This window comes from Stigmatopora argus, chromosome 19 (genome assembly GCF_051989625.1).
Source record: "Stigmatopora argus isolate UIUO_Sarg chromosome 19, RoL_Sarg_1.0, whole genome shotgun sequence".
In the NCBI taxonomy this organism is placed as follows: domain Eukaryota; kingdom Metazoa; phylum Chordata; class Actinopteri; order Syngnathiformes; family Syngnathidae; genus Stigmatopora; species Stigmatopora argus.
In genome coordinates this window covers 6,845,093-6,867,964 of record NC_135405.1, presented here as the reverse complement: position 1 = coordinate 6,867,964, position 22,872 = coordinate 6,845,093, and the positions used below count along the sequence as shown (strand labels likewise).

At 40.5% G+C, this 22,872-nt stretch overlaps 3 protein-coding genes across 4 annotated transcripts; 2 read left to right on the top strand and 1 right to left on the bottom strand.

Annotated features, from left to right (window-relative positions):
- The first annotated feature begins 235 nt into the window (after positions 1-235).
- On the top strand, positions 236-1,515 carry atp5mj (ATP synthase membrane subunit j). Its single transcript, XM_077587492.1, has 4 exons — positions 236-364; positions 879-1,002; positions 1,152-1,172; positions 1,403-1,515. Exons 2-4 carry the CDS (start codon positions 879-881, stop codon positions 1,414-1,416), a joined length of 159 nt encoding a protein of 52 aa, XP_077443618.1. The 5' UTR covers positions 236-364; the 3' UTR covers positions 1,417-1,515.
- Positions 1,516-2,510: 995 nt separating this feature from the next.
- On the top strand, positions 2,511-13,195 carry gareml (GRB2 associated, regulator of MAPK1-like). Of its 2 annotated transcripts, XM_077587379.1 has the most exons (7): positions 2,511-2,786; positions 4,737-4,877; positions 7,447-7,577; positions 8,497-8,662; positions 9,158-10,008; positions 12,239-12,408; positions 12,596-13,195. In XM_077587379.1, the coding sequence occupies exons 1-7, from the start codon at positions 2,675-2,677 to the stop codon at positions 13,164-13,166; spliced, it is 2,142 nt and encodes a 713-aa protein (XP_077443505.1). In that variant the 5' UTR covers positions 2,511-2,674; the 3' UTR covers positions 13,167-13,195. The 2 variants fall into 2 exon arrangements, with proteins under 2 accessions (XP_077443505.1, XP_077443506.1); XM_077587380.1 differs by lacking the exons at positions 2,511-2,786; positions 4,737-4,877 and adding an exon at positions 7,247-7,380.
- On the bottom strand, positions 7,978-22,857 carry hadhaa (hydroxyacyl-CoA dehydrogenase trifunctional multienzyme complex subunit alpha a). The gene is made up of 22 exons (XM_077587382.1): positions 22,790-22,857; positions 21,949-21,990; positions 21,679-21,749; positions 21,473-21,606; positions 21,086-21,224; positions 20,876-20,995; positions 20,210-20,312; positions 19,737-19,859; positions 19,488-19,606; positions 19,329-19,385; positions 18,819-18,928; positions 18,387-18,521; positions 18,121-18,292; positions 17,946-18,032; positions 17,209-17,349; positions 17,007-17,075; positions 16,747-16,860; positions 16,555-16,636; positions 15,972-16,086; positions 15,740-15,885; positions 15,384-15,556; positions 7,978-8,602 (listed from the first exon to the last, which is right to left on the bottom strand). Exons 1-21 carry the CDS (start codon positions 22,842-22,844, stop codon positions 15,411-15,413), a joined length of 2,280 nt encoding a protein of 759 aa, XP_077443508.1. The 5' UTR covers positions 22,845-22,857; the 3' UTR covers positions 7,978-8,602; positions 15,384-15,410.
- Between the last annotated feature and the right edge of the window lie 15 nt (positions 22,858-22,872).

Here is a 22,872-nt window from a genome sequence, read left to right as displayed (position 1 = left end):
GCAGGTGTCTATCAAATGAGTCATAGTCTGACTATGTGGATCATCTAACTGTTTCCATTGACATTATTAACAACAGTGTTGTAAATAACAGTCCCCTGCTACACTTTCGGTGATATACAATGATAAAAACACAACATATTATCTTGGTCTCCCTCCCTCTTAGCAAGTTCCAACTTCCATTATTTTTTGGACGACTTCCCACAAGATTTGGTGTTAGTGCCCTAGTAGTCCATCGGAGGGCGCACTGTTACAAATCCAATGCTTAACTGCGCATTTTACTTTAGAAGAAGCTCTATTACCACGACTTTGACGTAGGCTGTCTGGTGTAGCTTGACCTTCTTTCGGTTACCTGACTAACTCGAAGGTAAACTAACCTCTTTATCTTAAGTCGTATGATCGTCCATGGCGCTCTTGCTTAGCTGATTTTTCATGCAATGAACGTTTTAGAATATAATGCGTGCTACAGTAAATAGTGCACTCTTTCAGCTTATCCTGTTAGCTTAAAGCTAGCTGGGCTAGTCATGATAGCAATGATTTATAAAAACAAAACCAGTTAGTCTACGGTTGCATTGTAACCAAAGTGACTCTGCGTGAGCTGATGGTCTTAAATGTAATAATTTTTCCAATATGAACACTTTGTGGATTTTCATGAAAGCACATGCATACCTTCCTATAAATGGCAGAAATTGTGTTATAATATAAAATGTATGCAAAAACATTTTCCATTTAGTTTTTACTGTGCAGCATGTAATATCTCATCTTAGTCGTTGCTAAAACATTCCTAATTTGTATGACTTGACATTGAAACCAAAAACTGGTACAAATTTCATTGAAGATGAAAATTATGTTTCTGATGATGATTTTTTTTTTTTGTGCAGATGGCCGGAACAATGTTTTCAAGGTGGTGGACCAAGATGGGCCCTTACTACACCAAGGCATATCCAGAGATATGGGTTGGAGTTGGCATCATGACTTGCGTCTATTACAAATTGTCTTATGGAGGTATGTAAAAAAGAAAAAAAATCTACAGTTGAAATAAAATCAATCTGAAGATCTGTTGCACTCATCAGATATACCATTTACTATAATAAGTTACTATGATGGAACATATCTTACTGTTATGTTACTTATGTTCTATTTGTTCCTTTCAGGCAAGAAGGCAGTGAAGGACAGTAAGTATCCAAATTCAAGTATATTATTATTTCCATTTTTTTCCTCTCTTCTTGTGGTTTATTTTGGAAAATTGTCTGAGTAATAGCTGCACTAAATGAATAGATTTTGTGTTGGTTTGGCTGTTTTAGAAAGTACATATATTCTCCTCTAGATGTCACTGTAACAACAGCTAATCAATGTTTCATAGTGAAGTGCCCTTTTAATCTATTTCTTTTTTTTTCTTTTCCAGAGCCTGCTCATTAGGTTTCCTACCCTACTGACCAACCCCTCCAGCTGTAAAATTTCCCTATTCACATTGGACATCTTGTTAATACGGAACAAATAAAAATGTCAACCAACAAATCTTTTGGGTGTTTTAATGAGTGAACCTTTGCTGACATACCCTTAGGGATTACTAAATGATTCACTGACTCCCCTATTTGATTGTAACCCAATTAAAAGGTTTATTGCTGTTCTGCAGAAGTTTAAGTGTGCATTTAAAAATGCTTAGTGTTTGAAGTGCTGTCTCCTTTTTCATCCCATTTAACACCAACGGAAATGGCATTGCAATGACTCATGCAAAATTCTAAATAATTGGTTTTGTTATCAAATTATACTGAAAGAGAATTCACATATAGATTAAGGTTTGAAAGAATGGTATTTTTATAGACCGATAAGTTAAGATCTATAGGTTAGCAAATGCCATTTTTTCGTCTAACAGACTCAGGATTTTTCAATATACACAGTAGAGACTACGATACATTTAAATAAAGACAATAGAAAGTACAAATCTTTGGTTTTCCCTGTTGTAACTACTTTTGTGCAAACTTTTGACCTTGAGGAAAATTTGAAATTCTCAATATTGTGGCATTCAACACAACTTTTGATAATCCTAACTCACCTAAACCTTGTAATGTTTGGTTTAATTTGACTTCTGAAAGTAAAATATAAAATGAGATGTGTTTTTATGCAGTATATATGTATATGACCACTGCATGTACACTTGGTCTTTTATGGGGTCAAGTTATTTTTAAAATTTCCCAAAATAGTCACTTGCCCTAAAAACACATGTTAAATACAACTGGAGTTCATATAAAAATAATTCATTGGAACAAAATAAAACGCAGATTGTGAGCTTTATTTTCCTTTGAGAGTTTACTACTTTGCAAACGTGCATTTTAGAGTAGAGTTGAATTCCTAAAGAAATCCGGTTATATCACTGCATTTTGTTAGTGTTTCCTATGCAAATTTGGAAACAAATGGTAGGAAATTCAGGGGGTTCAATTTGGGGTTTGCACTGTGCTAGTTGAGTGTAAAGTGGGAGGTGTGCAAGGGTCTTTGGCGCCCTCCCTCAGCTGCTCACAATCTACGGCTTTTTTTCTCCCTACCACATTCAAACATGGCGAAAGTCTTTACGGCCATTTCGCTTCTTTCAACTCCATCCTGCTCACCTTCGTTCATACAGTCCACTTCGCGATCTTCAGCCTACTCCTCATCTCCGGCACAGTGATGACCCGGGAGGATGGAGAAGTTGTCGGCGAGCGTGTCGGAGATCTCCTGGAGCCCCCTCGCGCTGCCGTTGGACGCGGTGGTCGGCAAGTTCCGTCTGCCCACCCTGGTGCGCCTGGCCCATGGTAAGAGACATCCAATTAGTATTTTTTTAAAGCCCTCCTGGAGATATAAGACTTTTTTTTGTATCTTAGTCGTTCTTTTGGAGATTTTTTGACTTACTCTAGCGTGCAGGTGCAAGAAATCCGATTTATGTGTGATTATTAGGACGCCGAATTGACGTTCTAAAGTTGATCGGGTAAATTGTCGACATGTGGTATTGAAACATGTGGTGTTGAAAGTTTGAAAATCTACGCAGGTGATATTTTAAGTTTTAAGTGTTTTGATTGCGGCAGGTTAGCGAAAATGTATAGTGTGGCGTTTCCTGTAAACTGACAAAATAAAACACTCATTTTTGTTTTTATGGGGTGGTGTTTTGATTGTTGTACTATTATGTCGTAACGGGTTTAACATCATTATGAATACTTTAAGTGAATTTAGGTGTCAAGAATGAAAAAAAAAATCATTTCCGTCTGGCACATCACTTAAACTGCTGTGATGTCACGATCGTCCTTTGCCTCCCAGAGTTAATCTTAAACGAGCCACTCGTGGGTGGAAACATTTGCAAGTCTTCTCGTTGATTCTTATTGTGCATTGCTTATTGCCAAAGTGAATGTGTCGCCTGCACATCAGGGGGCTTGACTTTGGGAACCAGCGGCGTTGGTGTTCTGTCCAAGTTGTTCTGGTCCAGAACTGCCCGGAAAAGCCACAAAGTGTCTGTTGTACTGCGAAAGTGCCGCTCAAGCCCTTTCATATGTAAATGATGCATCGTGTCGGTGGGCGCGCTGAATACTAAGGACTGCGAGGGGAAAATCTCAGGCTTTGCGTCTTCCCGAAAGGCGCGCGACTCATGAGTCTCAAAGCGCACTTTGCATGCGATGGGTGATGTGCGCACCCGCACTTTTTGGCAGCACTATGTATACGGATATACCTCCGCATGGATGATTGTAAATTATTAACATTGAGGTGTTTTTGTTCCGTTTTTTATTGAATCCAATTTAAAAGGGCACTTTTTTTTGGCCTGGGTCTGGACAAAATAACATCATGAGGAGCAGTACTGAGTGACAGTAGTAATAATGTTTAATAGTTGAAGTAAAAGATGTAAGGGCTGTGAAGAGATTAAGTGGGCAAACCGGGTGATCATAGTTCATTTGAAATTGTTGTTAAGGTCATTAAAAATGGTAATAAAAAAACACTAACTGACCACTTGTTTGCATTAATACTAATAAATTCAGGATTGCTAGAGAATACATTCGTGCTAACTAAATCGAAACTTTAAATTAAACTTGACTAATTTAAATTAAAAGTGTCTTCTGATTAGCAGTTTTCCCACACTACCTTCTACGTGGGCGGTCCATAAGATGAGTGGTTAGCGCTTCGGCCTCACAGTTCTGGGGTTCTGGGTTCGATGCCAGGTTCATCCTGAGTTTACATTTTCTCCCTGAGCTTGCGTGGGTTTTCTCCGGGTACTCCGGTTTCCTCCCACATTCTAAAAACATGCTGTGTTCAATGAGCACTTTAAATTGACCTAGGTATGAGTGTGAGCGTGAATGGTTGTCCGTCTCCTCATGCCCTGTGATTGGCTGGTCACCAATTCAGCGTGTTCCTCTGCCTGGTGTCCAACATCAGCTGTGATAGGCTCCAGCACACCCTGCGACCCTTGTGAGGATAAGCAGTTCAGAAAATGATAAAATAAATTGCTATCTGCATGATTTATTTATCATGATCACATTGTCTTTATATTTTCGAAACTTTTACTCTATGTCGCAGTCATAAAGCAATCACAGTCACACGCTGCCTGCACAAAAGTCAGATGAATGAATTACTGCGCCATCAGTGACTCTTGTATTCAATTTAGCACTGTAAATGAAAGGGTATTATGTAGAATTGGGTTAAGAACCAATTAAACATCGGCTTGTTTTTTTTGTTTGTTTTTTTAAGTGTGATTAATGTATGGGCATGGGCGTGTTTTTTAGGGGAATGTGTTGAGGGTCTGTCCGAGGAGGATGTGGTTCTGCTCCACTCTTGTCGTCAGTGGACCACAGTGACGGCTCACAGCTTAGAAGAAGGACACTACGTCATCGGGCCCAAGATTGACATCCCTCTGCAATACCAAGGTGACAGGATACAGTAAACATGCATATACATAAAATTTGCTACCATCCACATTTCAGATACATGTATGTTAAGTTATTTGAAAACTACTATGTATACCTCTCCACATTAGGCCAAAAGTCAAAAATTTCCCTTGTGTCCGCTCGTGGAGAGTACTGCATGCTCCATTGTGTATGGAACTTACCTCAAAATATTGTCTGTTGTGAACTAACCACACTTTAAGAACAGGGCTGGTCGTCATTGAATAATGTTCAGAAACAAAAGACAAAAAGTATCTAAGAAATGAATGCAAGATGCATTTTTCTAAGTATGTTCCAGACAGTCTCACAAAACCTGCACTGATAGTTTTTTTCACTTCATTTCATTGACTGAAACGCTGTATGCATCAATTTGGTATGACCTCACTAAAGCTCATCCCTGCAATCCCATTCTTCCAACAAGTTGTATTATTCACAGTGTAACTGGAGCTTTATGCCTCCTCTTCACTGCTTCCTCTACTGATGGAGCGCTGATGTCACCTAACATCGCCTCACTGGCTCCTTTTTGGAGGAATGGACGGACATTTAGGGTCAAGTAAAGAAAGACTAAAAGCACATTTAGAATCAAGCCTCACATAGAGTACTCAATGAACTTTCACTGTTATATTTTGAGTTTTGCTGTCTGCTAAGCATGGCTACACCCCTAAATGTATTATTTTTACATAATGTGGAATGATTTAAAGGAAAATGCACCTTATGTACATATAGTTATAAATAACTGTAGTATAATATTTTAGTGTGTGTATATGTGTGTGTATGTATATATATACAGTGGGGGACCTGGGTTCAAATGCAGGTCGGTCCACTTGTGTGGAGTTTGCATGTTCTCCCCGGGCCTACGTGGGTTTTCTCTGGGTACTCTGGTTTCCTCTCACATTCCAAAGACATGCATGGTAGGCTGATTGGACACTCTAAATTGCCCCTAGGTATGAGTGTGAATGGTTGTTTGTTTCCTTGTGCCCTGCGATTGGCTGCTCACTAATTGTGGGTGTCCCCTGCATCTGACCTGAAGTCAGCTGGGATAGGCTCCAGCACCCCCCGCGACCTTAGTGAGGATAAAGCGGTTCAGAAAATGAGAATATATATATGTATATATATGTATGTATATATATGTATATATACATATATATATGAATATATATGTATATGTATATATATATATATGAATATATATGTATATATGTATATATATACATATACATATATATATATATATGTAAATAGAGATATATATACACATACACACATATATAATCACTGGCAGTGATGAGCTCATGTCTGTGTGATGACTTCATACAGGAAGTCCAAATATGCTTTGGAGAAGTGCAATATAGGTTGTCCCCTGAGGATACACAACAGGATATTCCATCACTCTCTCTCTATTTCTTCCCTTCTTCTCAAATGATGAATGAGGTGTAGAGAACAGAAAAGCTGAATGATTCAATACTATGAATTGGTCCCTGAAAGTGAGTGAAGTCTCATCCATTCCTGGCCTCAAATGCTCGTTGCGATTGAAAAGATGGATAAAAAGATGTCAGCAATGATATGCTTTGCACACAAAGATGATGTAATGCATGGACTGTAAGTGTGCTCCCCAAAAACTTGTTCATCTCAGTATGCCTTCTGATTGCCTGGGAACAAATTCAGGATATCCCCGCCTGTTGCATATCGTTTGCTGGGATAGGCGCCAGCACCCCCATGAGTATAAGATGTACGTAAAATGAATGAATACATTTCAAATCCAGGAGCAATCCTTCATTTTCCACCCAGGAAATGGTTGTTTTGAAGTACTACTTCATGGTATTGTTCTGTCTTGTCTCAGCCTGGGAGCTGTTTGGCTTGATCGTTGGTTGGGAATTGTGGGGGTGAATGCAGAAAAAAAGGGAGAAAAAAAACTTCCAGGCAAGATGTTGAAATTTAGTATTCTGCTATGCCTCTGAAACATAAAAACATATCATCTTTCACACATGCCTTTTGGGGGTTATCAGGATTAAGTGCAATGTCTAAGCAGCATTCAAATTAATGTTAAAGGCATTTGAATTGATCAAAGTCGAAAACAGCACCAATCTAATCAAAACAAAATTAGTGTTACTAGTCTGCAACGTTCCCTGCTCGCCATCACTGATTGGGGCAGATTTACAGATGGAGGGGACGAGGAAGTGAAAGAAAGGCAGAGGGTTGTGTGTGAGAGTGTGTAAGTGTCTCCATGGTGATGTGTGTCTGCTCTGCGTGAGAATGGAGGTCCCTTACCGGTTTCCATGACGACCCCTGTCGACTGTTGATTGGCTCGAGAGCTGGTGCCAGGTCAAAGGTCACTGAGGTGTCTTTATACTCCCGTCATCCAAAACTGTGTGCGCTGCAGATGTGTTGTTGTAAGAAGAATGTTGGCAGACAAAAGGGACACTCAACACCTCTTGCTTTCTTTTGTAATCTACGTTCTGCACCGTGTATCTCCTCGATCTTATAGGTCAATAATAGCTGCTGGGAAATGGCCTTAACTGCCCTTTGACCCTTGTTCTTGTTGCCTCCACAGGGAAATTCAAATTGTTGGATGAAGACAGAGACATCAGGGATCCCATCCAGTATTTTTCAAGTGTGGAGGAGGTTGCTGGAGTGTTCCCCGACCGAGTATTTGTCATGGAAACAATCACTTTCAGTGTCAAGGTTCGTGGCCCGTTGCTTCTCCCTAGGAATGTGCAGATTTTTTACTGGATTGTCGACATTATGTTGGCTTACACTGGCCAACATTTGGTACGCATGCACAGTCACAGAGCTGTAGAAGGTTAGGCTTAACTAGAAGGTCATTCAGGAGAGCGCAGAACCCTGCCAAGGTGATAATTGCTAAACTGGATCAGCAAAAAACCCTAACTAACCACAGCGTGTGCCTGAAACTTTGTTATAGAGTAACTTTCATGCATTAGTTTTATGGGCATTTGACAAATTCACTCGATCAAGTATGGAGAGTTTACATATTCTCCCAATGTTTTAATTTTTTTTCACCAAGCACTCTGGCTTCCTCATGCATTCCACAGACATGGACATTAACTACATTGTCGACTCTAAATTGCTGAATAGTGTGCATCTGAAAGTGGTTGTTTTTCTGCCCTGAAATTAGCCTGTCCATGTCATAGCTTTTTCTCAAATACGACCCCAAATGAGTGGGAAATAACTTTGTGATCTCATATTTTAATGAAATAAATAATAAATACATGTCCCTAGATTATCCCTACTGATTTTCATTCTGATCAATCCACAAATAAAAACGGTTTAGCAATTTTAGTCTGAGGGAGAACAATGTAAACAAGAACTTACAACCTCCCACCAAGGCCATTATTATTTCTACAAAGACCAATTATTATTGGCTCAAGCCCATTAAACTGTAAAGGTCCGGCCAATAAAAGAAGTAGCAAGTCTACATACCACATTGGTGGTAAGAATAAAGTCCACCTGCGTGTTTCACATACATATGTTGTGCATGCAATTTTGATCTAGGTCTACAATGTCTTCTGTGTCTGTATTGCTACTGCAACCAGGGAAATTTCCCGAATAAAGGATGAAATAAAGTTCTAATCTAATTGTGCAGGTGGTCTCAGGAGAGTTCAGTGATGACAGTGAGCCATACAGCTTCACTCTGCAGGCTGGAGATGAGCTTTCACTCATGGGGAAGGCTGAGATTCTATGTGCCACGCCTACAAAGGAAAAAACAGGGCTGAGTGCACTCTTAAAACGCCTGGGAAAGACTCCCCGAAGTAGGTTTGTTTTGTCAATCATGGTGTATGTTGCTAATAAATTGTACCAACTAAATTAAGAACAGGTGACTGTCTCAATGTTTACAAATGCTAATGGTATAAAAGGTGTACTTTAATCATAATATATACTATACCCTTATCATATAAATTTCCTGCGCAAAGTGCATGCCAATATATTGGCATTGTGGACATCCCGAATTCACATCTACTCATGCCCACTTTAAATATGAATCTATAAAATATGTACAGGTGAAAGTAATGTCGCAGTTAAACCTTTAAAAATATTATGACTCACTCAATGTTGTTGTTCTTATGGATGTTTTGAATTAGTTTGGGAACAGAAACGTGAAGAAGCCAATGAAAAAAGAAAAAGGCCTTCTTTTAAAACCTTATATAATTTGGGGGGTTGCAATCATTCAATCTGGATCCATGTATCCGTTTTTGTAAGCATAATCGAATTAAAATCGATCAAAACTGTCTTTTTATTGTGTACAGGTAAAACTCCCTGCCTAGTGTGTATGAACCATCGCACCAATCAGAGCGTCAGCTTGCCCTTTGCCTGCCGTGGACGCTTTTGCACACGCTCGCCACTGGAGCAAGGTATGCTGGGTGGGGAGCATACGGTGCGGAGCATCATCGAAAGGGTCCGCCTCCCCGTCAACGTATCGGTACCATCCCGCCCGCCAAGAAACCCTTATGACCGCCACGCGGTACGAGAAGGCCACCGCTTCAAGCTGCTCAACATTGTCAGCAAGACGGTGGTACTCTGCATGGTGCTTCGCAGACAGGAAGTGTCGCCCTCCCACTTCCTCCTGCTACGTTGCATGCCCCGGTTCAACGTGGCCGACGCCTCCGTGCACACGGCAGCTCTGGAAAGCCTGCTTTTGCGATACTCCTTTGACCCGGACGCCTACTCTCGAGCTGTGAGGGAAACCCGCCCAGAGTTGGAGTGTATGACAGAGGAGTGTGTGAGCCCACGACACTCGCGTAGTTATAAGACAACGCAGGACTCCTTGGCGCCGGCCCTGCAGCAGCTGTCCATGTGCAGTTATGGGGGCGGGGTCTCAGAAAGCATATCGCAACGCTGCAGGGACTCCCTTGGGGTTCAGTTAGGGGAGGGACCAGATGAGGAGAGGGAGTACGTTACTCCTGAATGGACAGAGGCTGAAATGAGGACCACTGAGGAGATACCTTATGAGGAACTTTGGACCAATCAAAACACAGATGGCCTAGGGAAGGAGCCAAACCTCATTTCCTTCCATTCTTCTTCCTCAATGGATGGTTCCCTGGGTACCATGGTGACAACTTTGGCTGGTCCGCCGCCCGTGCCACCAAAATCTGATGCTGTGAGTCTTCCCCCACAAATCCTGTTTAAGGCAACATCGGCTTCCAAAGAGTGAGGATGGCACTCATGAATTATCCGTTTATCACTGGGGATGCTCTGGACATTCCATCAGCAGTGATATATTTTCAAAATATTTCTACCCCACTACAAATTTAAAATACATTAATAAGCACATGCAGCCCAGTGCAGCAAGTGGTTAGTGCGTTGGCCTCGCAGCTCTGGGGTCCTGGGTTCAAATCCAGGTCATGTCCATCTGTGTGGAGTTTGCATGTTCTCCCCAGGCCTGCGTGGGTTTCCTCCGGGTACTCCGGTTTCCTCCCACATTCCAAAGACATGCATGGTAGGCTGATTGGACACTCTAAATTTCCCCTAGGTATGGGTGAGTGTGCATGGTGGTCCGTCTCCTTGTGCCCTGCCATTGGCTGGCCACCGTTTCAGGGTGTCCCCCGCCTCTGGCCCGGAGACAGCTGGGATTGGCTCCAGCACCATCCGTGACACTAATGAGGATAAAGCGGTTCAGTAAACGAGATGAGATGAGATATACCTATCTATAAAAGCATTCACAAATGTGTTTTAATTGCATTATATAATAAACTGTCCAAATATTTGAGAGGGCAAAAAAGCAAGAAATATTTGCATTAAAATCACTGTTCTCCCTGAGTACCTGGAGAAAACCCACACTGGAACGGGGAGAACATACAAACGCTGCATAGGATAGCTGGAATCCAACAGGCATTGAAACCTCAATCTCAGAACTATGAGAAGGATGTGGTAACCACTCTTCCACTGTGCTGCCTGCCTCAATTGGGTTCTGTAAAAGCAACAAACTGCTGACTTTTTAAATTCATTTTGCATGTGCTGTTACAGGGCTCACAGTTCTGGGGTCCTAAGTTCGGTCCTAGGTCGGTCTTCCTGTGTAGAGTTTGCATGTTCTCCATGGGTTTGCGTGCATTTTTTCTGGGTACTCTGGTTTTCTCCACATTCCAAAAACATGCAGGATAGGCTGGTTGAACACTCTAAATCAGGGGTGCCCATTATGTAGATTGCGATCCACTGGTAGATCGCCAAGGTACTATTTGTAGCTCGCACGACAATAACATTTTGATCCCTCCCCTTTGTCCATTTCCTTAGCTAGGCTCTTATGAATTTGGCATGTTCGCAGTAAGCTTTAGTATGAATTGAGAGTGGATTTTCACCCATGTTACCTGCCGCTTCCATACATGTTGATAGAGTCTAATGCGAGGTATATCATGACATAATTGCTGAGGTTTGTCAGTGGACTGTAAAAAAGATAGGTCGTGGAAAGTTAACTCCTTGAAAAGTACATCTTGGAGCAAAAAAAACTTTGAACACCCCTTCAGTAAGTTATGTGTGATACCTTTCTACAAATATGGTATGTTAGAAGTGCAATAAGTGGGTTGAAGTCAGGTGCTTCTGGTTTCAGCACAACCCCCATTGGTTAAAGTGTCTGTGGAACAAAAAGCTAAATCCACCCATAGCTTTGCCAACCCCTGAATTCTAACCCTAACAACAAAGTAGATCGCGGGAGTTTGTCTCATTGAAAAGTAGCTCTTGGATCAAAAAAGTGTGAGCACCACTGCTCTAAATTATCCCTACATATGAGTGTGAGCGTGACCCCCTGCGACCCTTGTGGGGATAAGCAGCTCAGAAAATGAATGTGCTGTTCCAAGGCTTGTTTTTCTACATTTGACTTGTACACTTTTAATTATGTTGCCTATCAGCAAAAATGAATTGGTGTGTGGAAACTTACATCGTAATTTGATTCATAACGTGCCTCACGCATGGTTCCTCATTCCTGACATTTAGTTTACCAAAATTAAGTTGTGTACACCTGCGGTCCAACATTTTGAGACACTTTCTCCATCTACTGATCATCTTAAAACTGTTGTGTCTGAGTGGGCTTGTGTGTATTCATGCATCTGTGTGGAAATAGCATAGTTAAGGAGTTTTTCTGGAGTCTAAAGGTCACCCATGTTTGACATTAAGCAACGAGGAGAGAGTTATAGTTACCAAAACCTGCCCACGTGCACACACACACACACACACAAACACACACACACACACACACACACACACACACACACACACAAACACAGACACACAAACACACACACACACACACTCAAACACACACACACACTTACACACATACTCAGCTGCTGCTATTGTGGTTCACAATTTTTGTATGCTTATGCTTCTTGACTCTACAGGTCAGAGAAGAATGCCGCTACTTGATTGCTCCTCCAGTCCCTCCTCGTGGCTCTAAATTGGGCTCCATCTCAAGTCCAGCCCCCAGCCCTCCTGTGCCCCCTCGCTTTGCCAAGGCTGCCATCTGCCCGAGACCCAATCTTTCCTTCTACTCCTCAGGACTGCAGGAGAGGTTGTCATTTTTTCTTGTAATTACTGAAAATCTTTTAACTCTATATCAGTATTATCATACAAAAGATCCAGGTTCCCTTCTGGATCCAATGTACACTTCATGATAAAATCTATCAGAAATAATGTAGAGTTTAAGGTTCATGTTAAATTTAATTTATTTCTAATGGATGGCTTTTTGTGTGTCATAGCTGCTCGCTCTCTCCAGACGCTTCCCTCTACTGTTACCCATGCTCCTGGGGTGACTGTCCCGGCCCCAATCCCGAGTCTCTCTCAAGTATCCCCACGGAAACGACAGCCAATCCCCAGACAGCACAAGCCACCTGGGTCGAGCCATGGGTGGACTCCTTCACCACTGGCCCACGGCTGAGACCGCCACCTCCACAAAGTCGCTTTGCACCCTTTGGTGCTTTGAACCCTTTCAACCGTCAGTCCCCTTGCCCATCACCTGAGCTCGGGGACGATCCGGAATCCTCTAGAGGGGCAGAGGGAGGCGGGATAACTGAAGGCTCGGCCTCACCAACCGACCCGACATGGCGTCCCCCCTCTGACTTGTCTGCACTGTCATTGGAGGAGGTGTCTGCCTGCCTGCGTTTCATTGGCCTGTCAGAGGCCGCTGTGTCCATATTCCAGAGGGAACGCATTGATGGTAGCCTTTTGGTTCAGTTGACAGAGGACATCCTGTCACATGACTTTCACCTGAGCCGACTACACGTCACCAAGATCTCACAGTTTATACAAGGATGGAGGCCTAAAATCTAACACATACACACACTATTCTCTGTCTACAGATCCACAGAATTGATTTCACTCCAATAGAAGCAGGTATATTAGTATCTATCATTCTGGTGTTATTAACTCATTCACTGCCATTGACAAGTATACTTAATTCTATACGTGATTCTGCTCCACTTTTAATTTCAGGCATGCAAAAAAATGTTTACATGGTATGGCCCAAAAAATAATGCATGAAAAAACAACAGATATTTTGGATGCCATACTGAGGACAACGGTTGCTTGATAAGGAGCCACTAGAAAATATGACCCCTTGACCAGTGTTGCCAGATTGGGCGGGTTACCTCAATGTTGGACTATTGTCAAAGAATGGAGAGGGAGAGATGCGCATTGGGCGCCTTGACAAAATTTAGGCTACCTTTAAAAGGACTTAGCCGTTTCAGAAGGAACTGTTTTGATTAGTTTAAAAAATTAAACTTGTCTACACGTATTGGTATTGAGACTAAAGAACTGCCATTTTAGTGCTTCACGATGTGTAAACAATGAACTGCATATAATTTATGATTTATGGGGACACAGTCAAATGGAGCAAACTAATTACAAAAATGACATCACATTTCAGTGTATTAGGTGCACTCTTACTGGTTTCCGTTCACTATTATTGGTTTGCATATTATGGTGTGTTCACAATCATTTCGTGACTGGTGGATTTGCTTGTGCTTTTGATATCAATTGCAATAGAAATGCTTCCAAATCAGCTCTGGAAAATGTTATCAAAGTTGTACTTTGGCAGTGATTTCAATTGAATAACATGTAACTACAGCTCCCATGAAGCTTACTGGCAAAATAGGAATGATTCTATCAATTTAAAAATATACATAGGATTGTGTAAGGGAAACATCTTATCTTAAACAAGAGGTTCAATTTTTTTTTTATAGAACTGTGTGGGTTTTATGGTGTGATTGGGCTGAAAACTGATTTACCATTCTGGTAACCCTGTTCGTGACTGACATTCATTCATTCTCCATGTTTTCTTTCACAAAATTATTTTTTCTCCAGTTATACAATTCAATATTTGGTGGATGTTGAAAAGAAATAGTCAACATGCTGAAAAAGCTTTTTGAAAACATTATGTTGCTATTTTGAAAGTGGCTGGCAGTGAATGAGTTGATACTGTTTTGCAATACCAGTGTAGACACTGTACACTACATAACAACCTGAGCCAAATTGGACTACTTGGTAAAAGCTGCACAAGAATGTGCCTTCTTAGCCATCCTAAATGTGCCTTCCACTGTGACCAAGTTGAATGAAACTGCTCTCCACAACTGACATTGCCTGTCACAACTAGACTTTGTTTCTGTCTGAAACCTTGGCTGGAAGTGGTCTACTAACAAATGTAATGCCATTGTATAAATATTATCTTGTGTCTTTTACACAGCTTCAGTCAAATATGTTCAATGATGATGTCCAAAATACAAAACCGGTATCGACGCCAGATTGAAATACTTTACGCATAAAAATACTTGGCTGTTCAAAATGTTAAATGTTGAATTATATTGCTCACAGAGGAGTATTATGATGCCCTTTAAGTGGCCAGAAGTAATTTTCAGGATTTTTCACAAAAACTGAACCCTCAAAAGTAACTTTTTTGTGGCCAATAACTGTCTGCTGAAAGCTATTTTTTTTAAAGCTAATTAGAAGCCATCTGAAATCAGTAGATAATTACATTTGCAATGTTCTGTCATGGGTGACATTTTCTTTTAACGTTCCCTTTTGGATAACACATACTGTTCTGTTTATAGTCATGTAAAACTTGACTGCCTCAATATAGTTTCTAAAATGTACCTCAGATCACATTGAAATGCTTGATTTAGCCATGCATAAATAATAAATTAAATCATGCTTGATTGTACTATGTGGCTACATTTGAATTTCATCTCATCAGCAAACAATGTTATGAAGTATTGAACCATTTTTTTTAAAAATATAAATGTTTGCCCCAGTTTTAAGTTTCTCCTTCATTTTTCATAGCGTACACATGTAAAAAATGTTAAACAGTTGAATGACACATAAATTGCAAAGTATGAAATAATTAAAGGCTGACCAGAAGATATGAATTATAATAGAGCACCATCCCAAAACATGTTAAAGGCAGAATTTTTCAAAAAAAGTGTTTTTTTGTTTTTTAATGAATGCCATGCTCTTCTATATTTATTCATGTCTAATTAAATTATTGACTCTCACCAACAAATCTGAAGATGGATGGCTGGTTCAATTGTGAAACTTCTTGCTGGCGTCTCCAGCATGATCCAGTAAAAGCTGGCATGGTGTGAACTGGTTTCCATACTGTTCCTCAAAACGCCTCATATAGGTGACTAGACGTTCAGCGCCGAACGAATCCACAAACCTGAATGGACCTGTATGTGGGCGAAGAAATAAAGTCTATTAAGTCATTGAATTAAACAGTGCAAAGGCACTGCTCACTTGAAGATAGCCCCAACCAACAGGTGTTCTATATAGGTCAAAGTTATCATCATTCTGTTTTATTTTATTTTTTTAATTGTGAGATAATCCTGTGAATGTACATTCATGTGACATACCACCCAGGCAGGGAGGAAAGCCAAGTCCAAACACGGCTCCAATGTCTCCCTCTACTGGATTTGTTAGCACCCCCTCTTGGAGACAGAACAGGGCCTCGTTCACAAAACGAGACACAAGCCGGTACTGGATGTCAGCGTCTGATGATCTGCAACAAATAGAAAAAAGGAGACCTTTAAAAAGAGCTAACAGACTAACTTACGACCAAGTACAAATCACAGGATGTCCTCTTACACCGTGGGAGAAGCAGAGAGCTTGTATTTCTTAAGAATTGCTTCAGCTTCAGGATTCACACTCTTCTCTTTCTTCCCTTTGCCGTAGATGAAACAGCCTTTTCCTGATTTACGACCTACGCAAAACAATAAATACATCGTAAGCACTTTCACATTATCAAAGTGATGTTAAAACCCACTTTCTAAATGGTACCCCATTAGTAACTAGGACAGAGAAGGAGAACATTTGTATGGAAATGAGAATAATAAAGCAAGAATGTGACTCGTAAGAACAAAAATGAATGAACTCCTAATTGTTTGCGAAGGAGGTGCTGAAATATTGACATGATCATCATTCACTGTAAGGACTCAATTTAAAAATACTGTGGACACATGCGCTACTCCCCCTAAAAATGGAAGGTAGGTTAATACAACAGACAACATTGCCCTTGGGTGTGTGTGAGAATAACGATATGTGCTCAATGACCAGTTAAAGGTAAAGCAAACCTTTTTCACCCACAAGCGGTTTTGATCAACTCCCCCTCATTGGTGACCCAAATGACGACAAACCTTTCATAAAATAGACGTTTTTTTAAAAATGGTACCTTTGAAGCCTTTTTCCACCATGGTCTTGAGAACCTCCACGTTTCCACCTCCAAACCGTGAACCAAAAGCTTTTCCAAGATCCTAAACAATAATGCACTGTAAATGTTCTCATCCACGTTTCAGCAAGTCTGGACAGTCGTGAGAGCAGTGTTTAATACTTGCATTAAATCCCACGACTTGCACAATATTACCTCGGCCACATGAGCTGCCACATCAATACCGACTTCATCTGCCAGCGTTGCCGCGCCGACGGGAAAGCCAAAGCTTGTAGTCAAGTTGTCAAGCTTCTTTGGACTAACACCCTCCTGTGTTGGATACGTAAAGGTCACGCTAGAGAAGTATTGTTGTTCAGTGAAAAATGAAGAAATAACTTCCTAACTTAATTATTTAAAAAAGGCACTTTTTTGTGTATATATTTTGCTTGCCAAATTTGTAAAATCTTTTTATTTACCTGAAGCACCCTGACCGCTTCTGCCAGCATGGGAGCCAAGCAGCGAGTGGTGTAAAAACCAGGACCATCCTAAAGTATTTGAAGTGAGCAGTAGTAATAAGGAGTAAAAAGTTATTTATATTATTCACACCTATGGCCTTCTCACCCACACAATGGAAACACAAGTATTATACTGGACAGTTTAGAGAGGAGATGTTCTTACCCCGACAACAATGACGATCTTTCCCTGTTTGAGCCCCACACTCACAGCTGAAGCCAGAGTGTCCTTGGAAGTCTTAGCAGTGGTGATGATCTCCAACAGCTGCATCTTGTCTACTGGTGAGAAGTAGTGCATACCAATCACCTGTGAATCACATTATCACCTTCATTTTTGGCAGAAAAAATGGATATGCTTATACTTGTAAGTACATTTGGAGCCCACATTCAAGACACCCTGTTCTGTATGAGTTCATGACTTTGTTATTTTTTTAAGTTTGTTAAGAACTAAAAAAAAACCACTAATCATACACACATTTTTTAAATTTCAGTTTAATCAGTTACAAGTTCAAATTCAATTTCAAGTTATTTATTCACTGTTGGTTTTTCATTCTGTACCAAAGGCACTAGGATACCTGCTATGGCATGTATATGAATAATAATAATAAAAAATGCTGTACCAACTACGAAACAAGCAGCAGGCGTAGTAATGTTCTCAACCTGCTTTGCTATATATCTTTTGTACGGGTTGTCCCATAGCCATGATTTGCAGAAAAGAGGCTTAAAACGAACAAGGCAGTCTGGAGCAAAATGTGCAAATCAGTGTTTGGGTGTGGTGCCAGATTATCCACCAAAAATGAACAAAAACAAAAATGTAGTCAACCTTGTTATACCATTAACAAGTTCAATTGCCACTTATGGAAAACATTTGATTGTAGACATTCCCTCAAAAAGTATTCTTACCTTTTCAGGTCGTTTGCTTGCAGCAGCAATATCCTTTATAGGCAGTGCTGAAGTGTTGGACGCAAACACGCAGTGAGGAGGAATAACCTACACAGACAGACGCACATAAAACAACAACAAAATCTGAATAGCAGAAATTCAATACATTGAATTCAAGTGATCATTGGTTACTTACTGCTTCCATTTCCTCGAGGACTTTGTGTTTAACAGTGATATCCTCAAACACGGCCTCTATCACCATGTCGGCAGATGAGAGGCCTGTTAAGTCGAGCTGGGTTGAGAGGTTGGAGAGCGTTGCATCGCGCTCAAAGGAGGACAGTGCTTTCTTCTTCACCTTCGTGTTCAGACTGTCGATAAAATCATAATAGCATGAATTGCCACCTTTGTGTCCTTTGCTGCATACAGATTAGATGGAAATTGTCAAATGAGTGAAAATATTACCTGTTGTAGACCTGTTCTCCTCCTCTGCTGATGCCTTCAACTGTAGTGTCCTTCAGTATTGTTTTAATTCCCTTGTCTATTGATACTTGAGCAATACCTGCCCCCATTAGTCCGGCACCCAGGATTACCAGATTCCTGGGAGAAGGCATTGGGAAAATGTCAAAGGGACTTTGCATTAAAAGGACACTATTTCATACACCAAGATGATCTAAGGTGCTCTTTTTATGAATCAAAATGAGGCACAATATTCAACAAATAGGGTAAAGGTTTACAAAAAGAGTGTATTGCTGCATGGCTTTCTGCGATTGGCTGGCCACCGATTGAAGGTGTTCCCAGCCTGATGCCTGTAGTTGGCTGGGATAGGCTCCAGCACCCCCTGTGACCCTTGTCAGAATAAGCGGTTGGGAAAATGAAGGGATGCAAGCCTCTTACTTGACTTCCTTTTTGGGGGCGCCAACTCGGTTCTTCTTACAAGTCACTTGACCATGATAGAGGCCAATCAAGGCTTTGGATTCTGGTGTCAAAGCGAGTTTACCAAAATTCTGTGTAAGAGACAAATGTAGACAATAGTAGTTTATATTAGATTGTAAAGAGCTTCTTGAGTTCTTTATGGTCAAACTTTTAAAAACTAGACTCCTCTCCAGTTGAAACATCTTGATTCTCTCCCCCCAGGTAGATAGACACTGCTTTTATATTTCAGAGGCCTTTCCTATTTGATAAATTTATATTTAGGACTGACTGTTATAGGCCTAGACTACTAAAGGATGTCCCATGGCACAATAAATTCCTCTCCTACAATTCATCCCTTTGGATTTGTTTCAACAGTAACTTTACCTTCTCCCTACTGTAGCATTTTACTTTTTCATTCATTCTTATTATATCCCGTCATATGAATATTCTTATCATGCAAACTGTGTACACGAATAAAGACAACAAACATACCTCAGCTTCAGTCAGATAACCCGCTTCTCTTCCAAGTTCCACTCCGGTCTTGATCGTCTGCTCGTTTGTAGACGCACATGCACACACATGAGCATATACACGGTCAATAAATCTTGTTGCTTGAATTTATTAATGATTGCCACATTCCAAATTGACTACCTCAATGATTTTGACAGGAGCAGGGTAGAGTCCTTTGGTTTGATTGTGAACTTTCTCACTGACAGTCTTGTAGATCTTTTTCTTCACTGGGCCAAAAGCCATCAGTCTTTCCTGTAGCACTACACATGTGCAAAGTTAATCTTACTTGAAGTGAGATTTCTCTCAAAATATTGAAACTGAATGTTAGCTGTATGTTGTGAAGAAGGCCACGTATTCGAATGAGATTTGGGAGAGCAGGACTTTGCTTACTTTGCATGACACTTTTCTCTTTTGAGAGGGATACTTTTTTATTAGCAATGCCTTTAGCAACGTTTACTGCCACTTCTTCCAAGTAGTCAATTGTTCTCTCCTCTGCTGGCTTCAAACCAGGACCTGAAGGGATTGAGTACACTCAGTCAGAGATTTTACATTAATTCAAAACTGGATTTTCAACCATTTCCTCGCACATCCCAAAAACATCCATGGTAGGCTGGTTAAGCACTCTTAATTGTCCCTAGGAGGGAGTGTGATATTTCTTCGTCTCATTGTGCGCTGCGATTGGCTGGCAACTAATTCAGGGAGTCCCCTGCCTACTCCCTACATTTGGCTGCGATCGGCTCCAGCTCCCCCGCGACCCTTGTGAGAATAAACCATAAGGAAAATGCATGAATGAAAGCTGTAAAGGATGATGTAGACTCTAATAATATATTAAACTGTTAAACATTATCATGTAGATCACATACCCAGAGGGTCCACAAGCTGGTCAACTAGGCCCATTTTCTTAGCTTTATCAGCACGGATGTTTCTGCCTGTCAGCATCATGTCAAACGCTCCAGGAAGACCCACCTACATGAACACACAGACATACATTTTTTTTGTTTATTGTCAACTAATATTAAACTATGCAGCTTTGTGGCAGGGATGACTGTAAAATATACCCTTTGGTAATACAGCAGCCACTATTGGAATGAGCCTAAAGTGATGATTCACTGAAGTCACAAATGTCACATGACACAATTCTACCCAGAACCTTCCACCAATTTGGCCATCTAACACACTGTGTTGAATGTAAATAGGATAGCATGTCATTGGACAATAGTGACGGCTTAACGAGATATGTATCGGTTGTGTTTTCTTTCCAAGATCAAGCAGATTCAACGTACTTGTTGCTGGGAACGTGTTCGAAAGACATTTTGCTGGCTTCCAAAGAGCCAAATTTGGAAGACCTAGCTATATAAATGACTTGTAAATGGCAATAGTATTTACACCCACCAAACTCTTAAAAGTGTACAATAGCCCTGATGCCTATAAGTCTTTAATGGAGTCGTAAGAAGGAGTCTTTTTGGCAAAAAATACACCACATGAAAGACCTCTATAGGATGATGAGCAGGAGTGTGTAGATTAGTTACCATTTGGGGCAATCTTTGTGTACCACCTGCTCCAGGAAGCAGTCCAAGCATGACCTCTGGTGTGCCCAATATTGTCTTCTTACTTTTAGTGGCAATTCGATACTGGCAAGATATGGCAAACTACAGGAAAACACAAATTGAACAGTTTACCTGAATCAGATATTTCCAATTCAACATTACTTGTTTTGGGGCAAACACACTCTTACACACCTCAAGGCCTCCTCCCAAACATGAACCGTTGATGGCAGCAACAATAGGAATGGGAGACTTCTCAATCTTTTCAAACATCTTCTGTCCTTCCTCAGACAGACGGGTAACCTCATCGATGCTCTTACAGGCCTGGATCATACTGAGGAAACAAAAATTAAAGATCCACAGTGGACTCTGTAAAGACCAATGCTTGTTGGAGCAGTGTGCTCCTTAAATAGTAACCAGTTATAACACTTATACACAGTTATAACACATTTCTAATTCCCCTATTTTCTAAAGACAATAGTTTTTGACTGCAAAGAATCTACGATTGCAAACAATTTTGTTAGCTTTGAATCACATTTTCCTATTTCCTCTAACAGGTTGAAAAACTGTCAAAATGCTTACTTAATATCTGCCCCGGCAATGAAGCAACCAGGCTTGCTGGATATAAGAACGGCACTTTTCACATCTCCATTTGACCAGATCTCCCTCATCACTTCTTTAAGCTCAGACTGCATCTGCACAGAAAGCGTGTTCACCTGCACAAACGCACAAATAATCATGTCAATGTCAGATAAAGTTTGTGGTGGCCCACGGTCAGAAACATTCACCTTGGAAGCTGGATCATTAAGTCGAATAACTGCAACATCGTCCTTGAGCTCGTAGCTGACGTGTGTTCGAGCTTGATTGTTAGAAAAAAAATAGAAATGAGAAATCTCAGACACATGCTGGCCGGTCTTGCATTACATGAAGATGTGAGGATTACAAATGTTCTGAAAAATGTCCTTGCACAATAACAACGTTTTACAAGTAGGAGGGAGCCAAGAAAAGCCAAGAGTAAAAAAAGCTCGTCCTTGTCAGACCATCAAGCTCATAGTTACCTGCCAGCAAAGAGGACACAGAAATGCAGCGTCTTGCATAACCTATTAAAAAAAGAAGGAATTTAGACCCATATATCACAGGTGAACTCTTTTGTTTTTGTATCGCTTAATCATGTTCTTTTGTATCATATTAGAGTCTTATGAATGTAACTTTTGAGTGTTTATACATTTAACTGTCCCTAGTGTAAGTCTTTATTTCGGCCAGTTTAGTTCATATTTTCCAGTTTTTTTGCATTTTGGGAGGAAAATAAGAAGTTACCTAATGACACAAAAAGGTGGTTGAATAAGGTAACATTTCATTACATTATGCATATGCTTACTTATTTGTTCATTTACAATGAAAGAAAATTACAGTAATACTGAAAACATTCAATTTCAAGTAATTAGTGGTGCAATCACAGCAGATATTTTTTTTATTTAGACCCTGGTTGAAAATAATCTGCAAGGTTTGCTTTAGTCTTCCTTTACTTGTTCAATACATAATATTGTGGCTTGTTATTTTTACTTTACTTTTACTTCATGAACTATGTTTCTATGAAATACCAATTGGATACATGGGAATGACAAAGTAAAAAATATAATTTTAACTGTGTATTGTGTTTGCTGTTCGTATGATAAACACTTTTTATGGGCGATATCGTCAAATCAAAGCAATTAATACTGCAGAAATATAAGTGCATTTGGGAATTTAGCAATTATAGCACCACCTTGCGACATTTTTAATTACTGCTGCTCTGATCTGGGTGAATGTTCACCTTGGGGCTATGAAACAGTGAGCCAAGCACAATGGGACGGTGTGAATTTGAAGTAGTAGAATATTATGTTTGATTGTGACACGTACCTGACACCAGGAGGTATTTTCTGATCGTAACACTAGTGAAACAACCGGCAGCCATATTTAACTGAAACTGGGAAACGAGAGAA

Coding starts and splice junctions, on each gene's coding strand:
- atp5mj (XM_077587492.1), top strand. CDS start 879: ATGGCCGGAACAATGTTTTCAAGGTGGTGGACCAAGATGGGCCCTTAC. Junction 1,003..1,151: donor TTACAAATTGTCTTATGGAG/GTATGTAAAAAA, acceptor TGTTCCTTTCAG/GCAAGAAGGCAGTGAAGGAC.
- gareml (XM_077587379.1), top strand. CDS start 2,675: ATGGAGAAGTTGTCGGCGAGCGTGTCGGAGATCTCCTGGAGCCCCCTC. Junction 2,787..4,736: donor CCTGGTGCGCCTGGCCCATG/GTAAGAGACATC, acceptor CGTGTTTTTTAG/GGGAATGTGTTGAGGGTCTG. Junction 4,878..7,446: donor CATCCCTCTGCAATACCAAG/GTGACAGGATAC, acceptor TTGCCTCCACAG/GGAAATTCAAATTGTTGGAT.
- hadhaa (XM_077587382.1), bottom strand. CDS start 22,844: ATGGCTGCCGGTTGTTTCACTAGTGTTACGATCAGAAAATACCTCCTG. Junction 21,750..21,948: donor TGTGTCCTCTTTGCTGGCAG/GTAACTATGAGC, acceptor CTAACAATCAAG/CTCGAACACACGTCAGCTAC. Junction 16,861..17,006: donor AAGCGGTCAGGGTGCTTCAG/GTAAATAAAAAG, acceptor TATCCAACACAG/GAGGGTGTTAGTCCAAAGAA.